This window comes from Peromyscus eremicus, chromosome 8b, assembly GCF_949786415.1.
Source record: "Peromyscus eremicus chromosome 8b, PerEre_H2_v1, whole genome shotgun sequence".
NCBI lineage: Eukaryota > Metazoa > Chordata > Mammalia > Rodentia > Cricetidae > Peromyscus > Peromyscus eremicus.
Window position 1 is genome coordinate 60,603,294 of NC_081424.1, and position 17,642 is coordinate 60,620,935.

A 17,642-nucleotide genomic window follows, 5' to 3' on the forward strand; every position below is an offset into this window, starting at 1 on the left:
TAGGATGAAAGTTTTGTCTGTGTTCCTCTAGTTCTATAATCACATTTTTTCCCCTGTTATCATATGAAGTTAAAAGGACTACCCATTCTTCTATCATCAGTGCAGGACACGCTGTTTTAGCTGGCTGCTTCTAGAGATGACAGTGATCTGCCTCTGGTTCCTACCACCGCATCCCATTGTATGGATGGGAAGTGTGTTTTCAAGCCAAAGGTCATTGCAGTATTGTCTTTCTTTTTCTTTTTTTTTTTTCAGTCTGGCCTTAAATTACAAGTGGGTGAAGTATTACAGCTTAAGAACACAGTGTCTGCCTTTATTTGAGACAGTGAACATCAAAGGCAGCCTCTCCTCGTCTATCATTTCTGTGGCCACTACACGGAGCCACAGGGAAGAGCAGTGAAAAACTGCTGCTGACCCTAGAGAGTTCACACGGCCGTCGCAGTAACCATGACAACTGAGTGGCCCGTAGACTCAGACCTGCGATGTTTTCTGCCACACCAATTCCAAGTCTGGTCTGCTTGCCCTGCCCCATGCTAGAAGGCACCAAGGCATTTACCCACCTCCAAGAGACACGTGTTGGAGGCTGTCCTGGTTTGTTTTAGTTGTTTGTTTGTTTGTTTTTGTCAATTTGACATAAGCTAGAGTTATCTGGGAAGAGGAACCTTAGTTGAGAAAATGTCTCCATCAGATTGCCTGTAGGCAAGCCTGTGAGGACATTTTCTTGATTAATAATTGCTATGGGAAGGCCCAGCCCATGGTGAGTGGGGCCACCCCTGGGCAGGTAGTTCTATAAGAAAGCAGGCTGAGCAAGCCATGTGGAGCAAGCCAGTCAGCAGCATCCCTCATGGCCTCTGCTTGAGTGTCTTCCTCCAGGTTCCTGCTTGAGTTCCCGTCCTGGCTTCCTCCAATGTTGGACTAACATGGAAATATAATTGAAACGAACCCTTTGCTTTCCCAGTTACTCTTGCTGTATTTATCACAGCAATAGAAAGCAAGTGAAGACAGACATAGACAAGCTATCTGTAGTTTGGCATGCAAACTTCTCAGCATGGCAAGAGTGAGCAGAGCCCTGGGAATGTTGGTCTTTACCTGCTCCCATCGAACAGGGGTCTCTGAAGGAGGCACCCACTGTGCACTGTGCCCAGAGATCACGAGCTGCTTCTTCACACAGCTTTCTGATAGTGCCCAAAGACTGCTCATGTGAGACTCTTTTTCACTAAGATTCCTCGGTAGGAGCCATCCCTTCCAATGGCTGCTTGATTCTCTTTTGAGTGATTTGAGCAAGAAGGGAAATTATTTGCTTCCTATTTAAAAAAAAATAGCAGAAATAACCAGAGCAAACCACTGTCTCTTGCTTCTTCATAGCAAGCACCACGGTTTTGGGGCTAATATAAATTTATACTCAATCATGTAACCCCACTGGGAACTATTTTACTCTTCAATTGAGATTGGAAAAAAAAAGTTGTTTCCAAAATAGATTAGTATTAATCAACAATTTATCAGAAACTTCTGTCTGGATATTTTTAGTGGTGCCTTGCTGACTTATTTGTGAAGCCCTGGCTCTTTCAGGTCAGACCAAAAGGTCTCCAAAATGTCCAATTAAATTTGCATCAAAGATATTTTCTCTGTTCTAGTAAAAAGTAAATTACATACAGTTAGGTGATTAAATTATTAATAAATATATTTAATTGGAATTTTCTTATGTGTATGTGTCTGTGTGAGTATATGCTCGCTCTCTCTCTCTTCTCTCTTTCTGTGTGTGTGTGTGTGTGTGTGTGTGTGTGTGTGTGTGTGTGAGTGTGTGTATGTGTCTGTGTCTGTGTGTGTCTGTGTGTCTACCAATAGAAGCTAGAAGAGGGCTTTGGATCCCCTGGAGCTGGAGTTACACATGGTTGTGAGCTACCCATTATGGGTCCTGAGATCTGACCTTGGGCCCTCTGGAAGAGCAGCTAGTGCTCTTAACTGTTGATCCATCTCTCCAGACCTAGGGAGAACATTAAAATTGGGATTTCTAGTTAAATTGAGTTTCCCTATGACATAGAAATTAACCATAGTTTTAAAAGCACCAAGAGTGGTGCTTACTAAGATGACTAGGGCAGTTTAAAAGGAGAGAAGAGATAAGTATTGGCAGATACATAGGTGGAGCATTATAACCCCTGTCCTGTCAATGGGACGTGACACCGTTCAGCCCATGTGGAAGTCTCAGCAGCTCTACCATCAGTGACAAAGTCAACTGTGTTGCATCAGTTCTACCCCCATGTCTGAACCCAGAGGACATGAAAGCAGGCGCTCAGGGCTGACCTGCAAATATTCAGGGCGGCATGTACATGGTGCCGAAGGATGGGATCAGCCAGTGTCTGTCAGCGGACACAAATCAGGAAACACTGGCACCTGGCCCACGATGCAGCTGGGGTCTGCTGTGAGGAAGTATCGGCATGTGGTTCTCCATACAAAATGTCCAGAGTAGGCAAATCTATAGATGTAGAAAGGGGGAGGGGTGGAGGGTGTCTGGGCCGGACACGGGATTCTTTCCAGGGTGACAGCAATGTCCTGGAGCTGCAGAGGACGGAGGCGGCAGAGTGCTGTGGTCACCCACCATCAGGAATGCAGTAAATGCCACTGACCTGAACTGGAAAATGGCTGAAGGGGGAGTTTTTATGTACCGTTCAGTGGTACCACAGTAATATTTATTTTGCTTGGGTTTTGAGGATTTAATATTCAGACAAGAAGCAAAAGGCCCAGAGTAAACAACCTCAACAAGGCCCCCGAACAGGAGAGTTGTTCGTTTTCTATAAGAATAAAGGATAGAAACAGTAAGGCAAACTTAACACCAGTAAATGGAACTCTGCTAAAAGAGTATTTCTATTCTGTTCTTCAAAATTGACTGAAAATTTAGGTTTGGAAAAATCTAATGTTCAAGGTGTGTGAGATTTTGATTCCTGTGTGGCTGTGCACATCAGGAGCATATTAGTTTAGAGTCAGCGGAAGAAGACAAGGAGAAGTTGCCATTTCGGACTGCAAATCCCCTGCAGATCCTGCCCCGGGAGGATGGATCTTCCTGGTGGAGACCTTGAACAGAGTTGACGGCAGATGTCTGGAGTGAGGCATGGCAGGCAGCTGGCCTTGGCCATCAGGGGGTGGTCGGTATCGGACACGTTGATCTTACAGATTTTCTGCTGCTGTCGTCATCGTCTGGTATGACAAACTAGCCTGGGACATGCCAGCCATGAACTTGGAATGAGCATCCCATTACACAGAATTTCAAGTGAGGGGATGGCTTGACCAGGGGTGGTATGAAATCTTTAGAGATGTTCAAGCCAAGGATGAAGCCCATAAGTTTTTTTTTGTTTGTTTGTTTTTGTTTTTTTTTTTTAAATTATGCTCTTCTGGAATGTTTCATGATGGCTCAAGTATTAGGAATATCTTATGGTTCCATCTTTTCCCTAGCTGAGACCCTGCAAGCTAAAGTTCTTATCATTTTTCCTTTTAGGTAGAGAGGCCACAAGTTAGTCTAAAGGAATAGTAATAAGGATAAGCCAGCAAATCCATGGTTTCTGCTCTGTGAATGCAGACTTCATTAAAACCAAGTGCTGGCCCAAAGAGATGGCTCATTCAGTAAAGGGATAACTCAGAGTCATGAAGACCTGAGCTCAATTTCCAGCACCCACATAAAAAGCTGGAAATAGCAGCAAATGCTTAAATTTCCCATTTTGGGGAGGCAGAGTTTGCTGGCCAGCCAGTCTGGCCAAATGGATGAGCTCCAGGTTCAGTGAGACATCCTGCTTCAAAATAGAGTGACAGAAGAAGACACTGAATGTGGACCTCTGACCCTTACATGCACACGCACAGGTGTCCCCCAGAGCCTGTCTCATCTGTCTGTCTGTCTCTCTTACACATACTCTGTCTCACACATACTCTCTGTCTCTGTCTCTCTGCCTCTGTCTCTCTCATATGTACTCTCTCTCTCATATACACATACATACTCTGTTACACACACACACACACACACACACACACACACACACACTCTTACTCTCACATACACACATTCTCTTTCTCACACACACATACATACTCTATCACACACATGTTCTCTCTCTCTCTCTCTCTCTCTCTCTCTCTCTCTCTCTCTCCACACACACACTCTTTCTCACATACACACATTCTATCTCTCTTTCTCACACACATACACATTCTCTGTCTCTCTCACACACACACTCTCTCTCACACATACATACTCTATCACACACACGTACATACTCTCTCTCACACACATATCCTCTCTCTCTTACACACACATTCTCTTTCTCTCTCTCTCTCTCTCTCTCTCTCTCTCTCTCTCTCTCTCTCTCTCTCTCACACACACACACACACACACACACACACACACAGACAATTTAAAAATTAAACTATATTCTAGGAGCACCAGATGCCAGGCCAGAGGCCAAGATGGCTGGAGGCTAGAGCAGGTGAGGGTGCCTCTCACATGTGCAGGTCTGTGACAACCACGCTGTGTCTGATGTGCCAATGACACAGGAAAGGCCCCGAGAAAGTCTGGCTGACCCTCAGCAAGCTTTGTCCGAGAAGTTCCTACAGAGTCCCCCATGTCCCCGGAGCTGCTGGGCTAAAGCTGATGCATCTGGTCAGAATCCACAATGACAGTGTAGGGTTTAGCTCCTGAGAATAACTGTGGAGAGAAGAGGAATGGACACTTTAGGATGAGGTGTCTCTTGGAGGTGAGAGGCTGCAATACTCTTCATCTGGACACTGGTCATTTCAACCACAAGGCAGGAACGTTGGCATCTGATCCTTCTCCAGGATTAAATTCAGTGTGGTGATATGACGGTGACTGAAGGAGGCTGGGACTTGCTGTGCTCTGCACAGAACATGGAGCCCATGGCAGCAGATCTGACAATGTTTTAGTGGATTTTCCTCTTCGGACTTGTGACCCTCTCTGCAGCATCGTGAGACAGGTCACAGTTAGTGGTAGACCCACCCCTGAACCCTCCTTGCTGGCATCTGAAATGAGCCAGGAATTCACCTGTGGTTCTCAGGCGCCTGCCAGGTCCTGTTCTGGTCAACAGAAGAGACAAACAAACAAACAAACAAACAAACAAACAAACAAACATTTTCTCTCCTTCTGTGAGGACTTAACTCTTCTGTTCACATGTACAGATACATTTTTCCCCAGAGGGAAATCAAATGTACTTTAAAATTTTTAAATTACATTACCTTATATATATATTTATTTTCACGTATATCTGTCTTTCCATCATCCATCCATCCATCCATCTATCTATTTGTGTGTGTGTGTGTGCACACACACACGTGCGTACATGCGTGCGTGCGCACCTGCCACAATACACAAGTGGGGGTCAGAGGATGACTTGTAAGAGTTGGTTTTTCCCTTCCACTCTGTGGGTCCTGAGAATTGAATGTAGGTCAACAAGTTTGTCGGCATGTGCCTTTGCCCAGGGAACCATCTTGCTGGCCCTAAATGTACTTTCTGTATTCACGTGGAAGACTGAGCCCAGGGCCTGACGTACCGAGGCGGCATTTTACCACTGAACTCCTTGGGAAGCCTTCTTAGATGTTTTTGAACTTTTCTGTTTTTACCAGTCATTGGATCTTGGAGTCCTCGTGCTTCCTATCACTAAATAAATCACTGTGACATCCTCATTTTTTTTGTATGGGCTATGGGATATTTAGCTTTTTATCATCATGTTTCCCTAATAGTTTGGCACATATTTTAAGATCCTAGAGATGAGTCTTGACTCCTTTTGAAGGTAGCCTCCGCTCCGACAGGTGTTGGGCTACAGTGGGATGTGAGGTCCCACGCTGTGAGGGGCCCAGCACCTGCCTCTAAGTTGGTTACCTGTGATTTGAGTTGAACTGTGTCTTCTGGGCTCCCATCTACATCTGGATGCATCTCAGGGGCCTGGCAGAGCCTGCATCCTATTTTCAGGAAGCCAGACTTACCTGCTTCCCACAGACACATTTCTGAGAGTGTTCCTAGCCTCCATTTCCCTTCCACACAGCGTGGGGAATGAACACGCTCTTCCCAGCTCTTGTGGGACCAAGAGGGAGGCAACCACTGTGCTAGGTGGTCCCTGCCAGCCCGGCCGGCAGCATCGTCAACAGCTTGTGCTTGCCTCTTAGAATGTCATCTGTTGTCTTCCTCTCCTGCTCTGTCTTCCCACAGATGTGTCCAGGTGTGTGGCTGAGAGGAAGTATACCCAGGAGCAGGCCCGGAAGGAGTTCCAGCAAGTGTTCATCCCAGAATGCAATGATGACGGCACCTATAGTCAGGTGACTCATGCTGCTGGGAGAGTCTGAGCCTGGGCCAGTGTGGCTGAGGTACCAGGGAGAGGGGAGGGTGAAGGGGAAGGAGCCAGAGCCACTGGTGGGAAATAGTCACCTTGTTTCTGAGGTGTCCGGCTCAGGAGCCTCACAGCATAGCTAGGTATGTGAGAGAAGGTTCCAGACCCCGGCTGGGGCGGGTGTCTACACCACAGCTGTGACGTGTGCATCTTTGTGCTGCATGAATATGGCACGGGCAGTTCTCTCAGTGAGAGAGAATCTCATCTGCCCTGGTCAACTGGCTGAGCTCTGGCTTTGGCTGTGGCTTCGCTCATTCATGAGCCCCGTGACTCAGGCATCCCACGGAGTCCACCGTTGGATGCTGCCACATCAAGTCATGGCTTGCCCATGGTCGTGTCGTTGGCCAAACTCAGTGTCAAAAATAGCTTGGTTCTGATGGAGAGTCAGTGCTATGAGAGAGAGAGGGGGGGGGGGGGAACCGCCTGCAGCATGCCACCGGTGTCATTCACAGGTTCTGAGGTCAGTAAAAGCATTCTGTCGCCAACACTTGTGATCTCGTGAGAAGTGAGTCCACCTGTCTCAACATAGTCATGTGACATCGGAGATGAGAGGGGAAGGGATGGCATGAGGAAGGGCTGGCACTGCTGGACGTTGCCTATGCGGTAGTCACCTGGAGGTCAGACAGTGGGCCCTGGGGGACCCAGAAGGTGCTGCAGAAATGCATCTTCACTGCTGGGCACCTGTCAGTCATGGGCTCACTGAGAGATGCTGGGAAACCTCCTGGCCTCTCCATGTGTGAGGAGAGGGCTTGAGGGTCTTTGCAGCAGGGCCCAGCTCTCACTGCCATGCAGTAAAGTACACTGGTTCCTTTTTTCTCTCCACACACTTGTGGTGAAGCTCAGCACACAGCTTCCACTGAGTCGCCAAATGTGTTGTCACCTGAGCGTCTCAGCCGTCCTAAGGCCTCTGAGGTGACTCTGCAGGAGAGTTGTCTGTGGTTAGCTCACCTTCCTGTCTTTTTTTTCCTGCAGGTCCAGTGTCACAGCTACACGGGTTACTGTTGGTGCGTTACACCAAACGGAAGGCCCATCAGTGGCACCGCTGTGGCCCACAAGACACCCAGGTGCCCCGGTAGGTCTGACTAACGTTGGCTCCGTAGAAATTACTTTCCGTTTCTCTTGGTCATGTCACTCGTATTTACTCACAAATCAAAAGGACATTTAGAGAGTCGGGGTGAGCTGGCTGGACACATCTCTCCATGTCGACCTGAAGGAAAAAAGAAAGCACTTTCGTCTACACGCTGTGGCAGGGGACCGCTCACCCTAGGGACACACTGGCCTTGAGTCATTTGAAAATATAACCACAGAAGCTGGAGTCACCAGCTTGAATGACCCATTGTTTTCTCTGGCCAAAGAAAGCAAAAAGGTCCTGCTCTTATATACGTGGGTTTTTCAAAGAGAAAGTGGATCATTCCTCACAGTTCAGTTTCCAGACGTTTATGTGTGATGTTTTATTACTCAGACGGGAGCTTGATGTACTGAAAGTAACGTGGCTGGCAGCCTCAGTCTATAAAATGGTCCCTTTTCCATTAATATTTTACCAAAAAAGGTTATAAATGATTCAGATCATTTTTATATGAAAACGATCTCCAGCCGGGGCCTAACTTGCTGGGAGACTGTCTGATGAAGCTGAATGATCTTGTCATCAAAGTTTCTGGGCTGTAATATGGAAACAGGCAAACCTATCAGTGGCTAGCAACATAAAACAAGTCTGTCCTTTAGAGTTGAAATGTTAGTGTTTGGAGTTAACCGTCAGATCGTTTTCTATTTAAGGACAGGCATGGCCGGCCGAGATTCTGTTTGTTATTGTGACCCAGGCAGAGGAACTGGGCACAGGTCAAAGCTCATTTCTGTGGCCTCAGTCTCGTGTGACAAATCCTGTATTTAGATGACCATCCGTTTCTGAAACCCACGTGATGTGTGTCATGTGGAAATACGTTTGTTTTATTTTTCAAAGCTGTTTTTGCCATTGAAGCCTATACAGTGATAATTCTTTTTCACAAGCCAATGTTTACATTGAATAGTTCCTGTACACACTTGTGGAGGAAAGATGGGAAGGAGAAACAGAGAGTGTCCCGTGGGCCTTGGTGTGAGTCCCATCACGTGTAGCTCTGTTTGCACCTGAGTGGTAGTGCTTTGCATGGAACCTGCCCTCCTGGGAGAAGGCAGAGCACATGGCAACTTCCATGATCCTAGCCATGTTGTCAGGAAAGCTGAGTTCTCTGTGAAAGGGCTCCCTCAGAGTGGTGTGTAAGATTGCTGGGGTGCTGCATGCAGATGGAACAGCCTTTGCTTCTGGAATGGACTGTACCAGCTTTTCAGCGGTGTGTGACTGCGTGCAGATGCTCCATTGCCATTGTTTACATTGACATTGCACATGAGAGAATAGTCTGGCCCTTTGTTTAAAAAACTAGTGTGTGGTGCTTGGGTAGTTTCAAAGTGTCAAAGCAGTGGCATTTCCTAGAGGAAGGTGTCCTTGTGTCTTAGAATCCCAGGGGGACTTTCAGAACACAGGCCTGGAGACAGAAACACAGCGGGGGACTCTGTGGCGAGCTGGTAAGGACAGAACCAGGGACTGTCCACTGCAGTGTGTGTGCCGGTCACTAAGGGTCCAGCTCTTCCCTTCTGGGATGGACCCTGGAGAAACACGGCTGTGTGCTGCAGACATGTGGGAGGCCTAGAGCAGTCCTGGCTGCAAAATCCAAACCCTGGGGCCAGTCTGTTGGTGTCTGTAGGATGAAACACTGCAGAGTGCTGGACTCCCAGTAGGATAAACAGCTGTGCAGACAGATACACCCCTGTCTCTCTCACTGGTGCCACGGTGCTGACATCTGTGTGAGTCAGAGGAGTCACAAGAAAGCACAGCACAGGGCAGGGAATTTACAACTCCAAGCAGACAAAACCTCTAGCCTGGGAGGGGGGTGTCCTGTAGTGACCACAGGGACAGAACTGACAGGATGGACACACAGCAAAACAGACTTATCAGATTGGCTTGCATTATATGATACAGATAGTTGTGTAGTAGTGGCTGTCTTCAGGACTCAGTAGCTGATCAGACCGTGAGGCTGGATTCCTCCACAGTTCCAACCTGGTGCCAAGAGCCTGGAGAATTCCTGGGTTATCACTGGTCTTCAGTACACGTTAGAGGCTGGGTTCTGGTATCGACAAAGGAATGTAGCAACAGTGGCCACAGCAACTGAAAGGCAATGAGGCCAAAAGGCCTCCTTTTGTCTGACTGCCATAGGAAGGCAATGTCTACATTACGATGTATCTTCCCACTTCAAAAACCCTGATAAAAAAAGAAAGAAAGAAAGAAAGAAAGAAAGAAAGAAAGAAAGAAAGAAAGAAAGAAAGAAAGAAAGAAAGAAAGAAAAAGAAAACAATCCCTCACAGGTTCCCTTGAATGGCTTATGTCTTAGTTGCTTCCAGATCCAGTCAAGCTGACAATCACAATTAACATCCCATTCACCTTGATCATTTTATGTTTACGTTCTCAATGCTGATCCACAGTTGTCTTGAGGGATCAGGATAGAAATGGCCTCATTCCTTTTTTTTATGATTCTGAAAAAGTCAGTCTCCTTCACTGGCTTCCTTCATGCCGACCTCCCCTGATGGCCACTGCTTGTGCTAACACATAGCTAGCCCATAAACCAGTGTCCTCCCTGTCCTGATTCCTGGGTGGAGATCTCAGTGTGAGAGCCAGAGGGCTCAGGCAGAAGGGGACATCTGGAGAGGTCAAGCCCCTTTAACCTGTTCCTCCCAGTTCTGTCTCCTTCCTCAGTGGGCATTCCTGGGCCAGAGGCCTCCGTCTCACCACAGGACAGTGCTTGGCCGGCTCTTGTAGTGCTCCTGTCTAGACTTGTTTTTCAAGAAGCTCACTCACTGTTCACTGTTATTGCAGTCATTGCCAAGCACTGGCCACAGGGAGCCAGCAGTGAGTGGAGCCTGGCAGACACTGGCATAGCCTGGAGGCTGGGCCAGCAGTGAACAAGCATTATGGCACATACAGGACATCATTTGCTCTGTCCAGTAATATCCAGAAAAGCACCACAGAGGGGCGGTTCTCATAAACAAGGACAGGTTGGCAGGTATGGGAGAGGGCCTCATTCCTGAGTGCTATTGACCCTGATGCCTTTTGGATTATGTCTGCCCACAGGCAGGTATAGAAAGAGGGAGGGAGAACTGGAGAAAGACTTTTGGGGGTCATGGGGGGATTACTTCAAGGAAGAGTAGTGAAGGGGGGGGTTGAAAACAAAAGATGCTTTTAGAGGTACCAAGCTGGTCCCAGGTGACGCCCTGTCTCCCCTCCTGAGAGCAGACGCCTGGAGACTGAGGTCCTTCATGGAACCCTACAGACTTAGAGCTCCTGATTTGCAGACAATGCTTGCAGATCCTCTCTGGCACCAGGAATGTCCAAGGAAAACGGCAAAGCATCCACTCTCCTATCCTGGTGTCCTGTGCCGAAGGGAGCTGGGCCTCCAGACGACTGTTGTTCATTCAGCTGGTCATATTTATTCTTCAGGGGTTTTATTTTCATTCTATCCTTCCCTCCTCCTCTTTCTTCTCCCTCCTCCTGCACCTTCTCTCTTCCTTTTAAAAGACTGACATGGCTCGGCATAGATTCAGATGTTAAAACCAAAGAAGTTTTCCTCCAATGTCTGTATCTGGCTAAATCTGTAATTTGGATGTAATTTGGTTTTAACCTCATCTCTCCACCCTAAGCACTGACTGGGAGCTCATTCCTACCCAGGTTTAAGACATCACAGGCTGACCCTTCATGCAAAGACTTAAAAAAAGATCAGTTATTATTTTATTTATGTGTGTATGTGTGTGCCTTGTGTTTATGTGCACGTGTTTGCAGATGGCGGCAGAGGACAGAGGGCATCAGTTCCCTTGGAACTGGAGTTACAGGTAGTTGTGAGCTGCCTGTTGTGAGTGTTTAGAACAGAACTCAGGTCTTCTATAGCAGCAGTGGGTGTGTCTAACCTCCCAACCATCTCCCCACGAAAGGACTTCTGGCATCAATATACCCTGAGAGTCTTCACTTGGATCTCAGCCTTTGAAGCAGGCTTCAGATTTCAATTCTCATAAGAGGGACAGAAAGAGCATGGTTTGTATGTGGTGACATTGTACCACTGTCCTCCACACCAAGGACTGGGCCCTGGAGCTGCTGGAGGGCAGATGCTTCAGTAAAGGGCCAGAGATCTTGTCCAACAACACAACCGCACCAAAGGTGCCCGGAGAGCAGACAGTCACCACCTGCCCCAGACCATTCACTAACAAGGTTTTGAACATTCAAATGTGTGACTTGCAGTTTTGTGGCCATTCTGACAGGACTGTGCAGGTTCGAGATCTCTTCTGGAATCTTCTCACGTCCATCTCTGCTGCTACAATCTGCTTTCTTGGTCCAGAGAATTTTACTTCAGGTGTGGAAGACCCAGGAATAAACCACAAAGGGCTTTAGGTTGGACCAGATGATCTTTCAACAAGTTGATAAAGAAGTTAGGTAGTCCCCGCCTCAGCTAGCATAGTCTTTGTAAAAATTAATTTAACAGAACCCTGGTGAACTTCCCTTTGCCAGACATAGTCCACACAGGGCTTTCCTCCTATGTATTCTAATAAACTTTCGGAAAAAAATTAAGAGGCCTTTTATAAGTAAGTGGTCCCAGATTATGTCGCTTATGTGAAGAATGACACCTGGGGACTCCTGGAGACAGACTACAGACCTTAAAACAAGCATCATCTCTTCATTTCCCGCTCGGGCCCCACTCCTGAAGCATGAGACAGGAGCACAGAGGACGGTCTGTATTCCCGGGTCAGCCCCAGAACCCATGACTGTGAATGCAGCGTGTGCAGAGGGCCATGGCGTACCCACCCACAGTGCTGCTTCTCTCTGTTAAATCCTCCAAAGATCACGCAGTAGATGTGAGACACCGAGGCAATGCCCTCTGTGCAGGCTGCGTTCCCAAGGCACTGTAGCACCCAGAAGAACAGGAAGGGTGAGCTTTGCATCAGCTGCAAGAAGGTATTGCCTCTTCTGTGCCTTGATGAAGATGATGCAAACTTCCAGACGTGGATCCGGCTCAGGCTGCACAAGAAGAGTCTGGAGCCCCCACAGCTGGGAAGGGGCAGGGCAGCAGGGCAGGTCCCAGTCATGGAAGAGAGTAGATGGCCAGTGACTGGTGCCTTGCTCCCTCAGCAGCCCCACGGGTAAGGAGGTGGCATGAGGGTCCCTCAGATACTTTAAGGAGCAGTACTTGAACTTTAGGCCTAGGAATCTGTGTGGGCTCCACTTCAGGTAACGGCTTTATGAATAGGTGGATTGACTGGGAGACTGTGGAATGAGCTTCCGGGGCCCAGAGAAGGACCATGGACACACTCCTCACAGCATCTTCACTCTTGCTAGCCCGATGCTTCATTTGGTGACTACTCTCCCTCCCCTTCCCCTCTGACCCTCTGCTGGCTGCGGGTCTCAGTTTCCTTATCTGTGTTTTGGGTATAACAGTAGGAACCGGTCTTGAGCTGTTGTTAGCTGGCAGAGACACAGGATGAGGACTGCTCATGTACTTGCTTCCCACAGAGACATGCCGTGACTCTGTGCCTGTGTCTCTACCGAACACTTCTCTCTGCTTTAGACTGGGCTTCCTGGTGCTGTGTTCCCATGCTGTTTATCCAGCTGCACGTGATGCTATGTCAGATGATTTTACAAATGAGCAAATGAGTTGGAGAAAGCTCATGGCTGAGGCCACAGTGGTGTGGCCATGAGATCTCTGTGCTAAGGAGCAAGCATGCTCCTTCACCATCTACATGTAGAGCACACAGAGCAAAGCCATGGGTCATTTTGAGGGGGCGGACAGCATTGCTGCTAGCTTCCTTCCTTGTGAGGGTCATGAGTTCACCACACTGCCATCTGACGCTCTGTGGGTGCAGCTGATGCTGGGGCAGTCTTGCTGTGCCTCCTAGGCCAGCCTCAAATTTGAGATTCCCCCGTGCCTCAGCCAAGTGATGGGCTGACAGTCCCCATACGCTCTGCCTATTTTGTAGGTGAGAAAATAGGTTTAGAGAGGTGAATCCAGACATCTGCCCAGGCCGCAGAGCTGGGAAGGCGCTGAGGCCCATAGCCTCTCCTCTCCTGCCACTCTGCATCCTTTGGTTCTGGCTCGATCTTTTGTGCTATGCTCATACCATCTTGTTAGAGAAGGAGAGAGCAGAAGCCACTGGTCCCTGCTAAGTGACAAAGGGAAATGCTCATCCTAACAGGGAGAGCCGGGTCCTGTGTTTTTACCCCCAACCTCCCTGCCCTCCCATGTGATCTGTGGAGTCTGTGATTTCTGGAAAGAACAACTCATGCTGTGTTAACTGTGTTCTGAAGGAGACACTGGCTCTTTTAGCCAAGCTGCTCACACCTGCTGCTTCCCTGGTGTGCATACCACACCATCTCTTATTTGGGAGAAGAGTTAGTGTGTAATCTTGGGCAGCCCTCTGTTCTTGCCAGGTAGGCTGGATCTATAGTTTAACCAAGTACATGGGCTGCAAGATCAAGAGTCCAGTACCCTTCCGTAATTCATAGGCACTCCCCTTACACTGATTTCCTTCACCAGAAATGCCCCCTGCATCCAATAAAAAAGCCATCCCCCCACCCTTAGAAGGCTCCCTTCAGGAGACAGAAGCTCACTGGTAGAGGACTTTATCATGCCCTTCTGGTGCTGGTCTGGAGAGTGACAGAGCAGGGACATCCCACTGTGGACACCAAAGACAAGCAAACACTGTGAGGAATCCAAGCTGCTCCGTTGGTCCTGGATTCCCTTCATTACCCACTGTCCTAGCTGCAGATCTGTGCTGAGCTCCCTCGTCAGTCCTTCATGCCAGCACCTTGCAGGGAGGCTGGGACAAAAAGCTGCAGAATCCTCAATCCTGGACAGAATCCAGACTCCACCAAGTCAAACTCACTATGTCACAATGGTTGGATGGCAGGCTGTGTGACGGGGACACTTGGTTCTGTAGCAAAGCTCTTTCCTGCAGATGAAGATCACGATAGAACTATTTTTGGCTAGTGGTAAATGCTAATTGAATGAGGGGCCTGATGGGGAACCTGGGTGTCCTGGGAAGAGTGCTGGCTACTCAGAGAGAACCTGCCCACGTCCTCCTGTGCCCCCCACCCCTGCCCCGGGAGTGGTGGTGGTGAGCTGTCCTGTCTTTTCCTGATCTTGTCTCTAATCAGCTTTCTGGTCAATAGCTTGCATTGATTCCTCCTCAGATTACAAAAGATTACCTTAATTCAGTCCTGAAGCTCTCTCCAGGGAGTAGCCTAATTACCTATAATATTTTTATTTCCATCAAAAATTAAAACCCGCACACACATGCTCAGAAATAGTCCCAAGGTCCTGTCATTGCAGTCACAGGAGGGAAAGTGTAAATTCATCATAGCCACACCCGGTGAGTGCAAGGGTGTGTCAGCGCAGGAGCTCTGTAGGAAGCTGGTCCCTGAAGATGGGACAGCCAGAGAGCAGCAGAAGGCTAGGGGACAGGGACGCAGAGTGGCCAGTTCTGACTCTTACCAAGGTAAACCTTGACCTCAGAAGCCATAGATCATGATCACACTCCCTAGTGGGAGAAAAATTTAGATGGGAATAAGCAGGTACATGCCTCAAACAACACCTGGTAGGGGTGCATGGTGGTGAGTTGGGCAGTTCAGCCCTTCTGGCCTCCTGGGTTGTGGGCTACCGTCTGTCAGGTGTGTCTTAGGCAGCATCTGGAAAGAGTAGGATGTATAGAGCTACCTCCTGCCTTCCAGGAGCCTTGGAATCAGTTGCTTTTGTGTCTCCCAACACACTACCCTGCTTTTCAAGAAATGCCAGCAACAGAAACATCACAAAGTCGTCTTTGCCTTTAATAGAAGTGTTGATCTCTCTTTTTCAGTGTCACAGTCACAACTGAAAAGTAATAGATTACTAGTTGAGGTGTCTTTGCTGAGGAGCCCTGGTTAGTCTCTGTTCTGACCAGAGCTTTTTTTTTTTTTTCTGAGACCTTGAGCAGGTGGCGATATAGGAGAAGGCAGGATCTGATGCAATTTCAATGCATTGGAAGCAAAGGGACACTGTCTCAGATTTGTGGGAGCTTGGTCCACACTGTGCAGCATCAACACCTTTCTCCACAAAGCAACAAATAGGACGTGTGGTGAATGTATGGCCCTCACATAGAAGCGAGACAAGTTCAGTAGAAATACAGGCACCCACAGCATGTCTGTACGGGCAGCAAGCATCGGAGCAGTCCTCAGCCTGTGTCCCTCACTGCCTCGAGAGCTTCAAACTCCTTATGTCTTTCAGGGGTCTGTGTCCCTCTAGAAAAGACAAGTCTGCAATTTTCCTTCCTGTGATCAGACTCAAACTGAAGCCAAGGATTTGGTTTTCTTTATCTTTGTACACCACCTGTATCTTGTGGCTCTGACACATGGGAATGTATGCTGACAAGGAGACTGTGGCATCTTTTCAGGTGCATCGATTGCCATGTGTAAACGTCTCCCACACTTGCAGAGCTTCAGAAATGGGGACTCTCCTGTACTGTCAGGACTACCACTTTGGGTGACAGTTCCCCCTGGGGTTCCAGGGATATGCATAATTTAACTAGAACATGAGCGGGCACTTTGCACTTATCAAAATGGAATGATAGAGATGCTTTCCTTAGTCGATGAAACCATTTGGTAGGGTTTTATAATTCCATTCTTTATTTTCCTCTCTTAGGGTCAATAAATGAAAAGATACCCCAGCGGGAAGGCGCAGGAAAAGCAGGTAAGTATCGGGACTACTGTGGGTGTGTTGTGTTCAGCTGTACGTGTGTCATATAGTACTGTAGTGTATGAAGACAACTATGATGTGTCAGGTAACACTGTGGGTGTGTCAGGTTCAACTGTAGGTAGGGATGCTGTGTTCTACTATGATGTATCAAGGAACACTTCAGGTGTATGAGGACAACTTTGGATGTGTCAGGTAAGACTGTGGATATGGCAGGTCCAAATAGTACTGTGGGTCTGTGAAGACCACTGTACATGTGTCAGGCTGAGTTGTAGGTGAACTACAGTGAACAGGTGTGTCATGTTCAACTCTAGGTGTATCACGTTCAACTGTAGGTGTGTCAGGCAATACTGTGGGTATGTCAGGGTCCCTGTAGGTGTACTGAGTTCTATTGTAGGTGTGTTGAGTAACTCAGGGAACATCAAGAGAGGCACTCAGTGAGAGGACAGAGGTTCAGTATTCTGGTTTTTCACATATTCCAAGTCATAGGGATTACTGAGGACACTGGTAGTGTCTGTGAGAAGGTGACAGCTTTCTCCACGGTAGGTGCTCTTCTGAGGGAGAGGCAGACAGCTGACTTCTTTATTTAGGGGCCACTTGATGGTTAAGTTCATCTTCCCCTGGGCTATAACCTGCCTACTGAGACAACTTGGGAAAATTTGTCCCTTTGTTCCTTGACCTTCCTCAGTTTCCACCCCCCAGTCCCTGGGACACACGTTCTGCTTTAAGTCTTTGAAGTCAGGAGAGAATTTCAAGATGAAGTGAATTTTTTTTTTTTTACATAATCGTAAACATTTCTCTCCTTCTCCCATGGGTTATAGTATAATAAACTTGATAAAGAGAAGCAATATAAAGACAAGACAAATAGAGCTGAGTTTACTCAACTCTGTTTCTGAGGCATAAATTGAAAGTCTCTTGGCTAGGAACTGGGCTTCCTGACCTGGGACAAAAATCTTTATGGTGTTAAGACACACGCATGGAATAAGTACAGAGAGACCCAGGGCAGATGCAGAGAGATCCAGGGCAGACACAGAGGCCCAGGATAGATACAGAGAAGCCCAGGGCAGACACAAAGAGGCCCGGGGCAGATACAGAGAGGCCCGGGTAGATACAGAGAGGACTGGAGCATCCACAGAGGCTTGAAGTATGCTCCGAGGAGTCTGAAACAGGCACAGTCCTAGATCATTTAGTCCAGAGAACACCCGAGAACTTACGGGAGGGTTCTTTTGTGGCACTTGATGGGGGAACCATGAGGTAGCTCATGGGGTCCACTGGATGACACCCCTAAGGAGTTGGCATATGGGCGCAAAATGAATTCAAGGAACAAGCAGGCTCCTGAACTGAGCTCCACTGCTCTCTGGACACACACACACACACACACACACACACACACACACACACACACACACACACACACAGTAAGACTGTGTTAGTGAAGCAACAGTCCAGGCTTAGAGAGAAAAGAGAGACACGG

The 17,642-nt window shown here is 48.0% G+C and overlaps 1 protein-coding gene across 1 annotated transcript in view; it reads left to right on the forward strand.

The window, feature by feature from the left end:
* Window positions 1-17,642, forward strand: part of Smoc2 (SPARC related modular calcium binding 2) — a 123,846-nt gene that overhangs the window by 49,682 nt on the left and 56,522 nt on the right. The window contains exons 3-5 of the mRNA XM_059272907.1: window positions 6,200-6,306; window positions 7,350-7,449; window positions 16,118-16,165. Of these exons, the coding sequence (XP_059128890.1) occupies window positions 6,200-6,306; window positions 7,350-7,449; window positions 16,118-16,165 (255 nt within the window). The remainder of the gene's footprint in view (window positions 1-6,199; window positions 6,307-7,349; window positions 7,450-16,117; window positions 16,166-17,642) is intronic.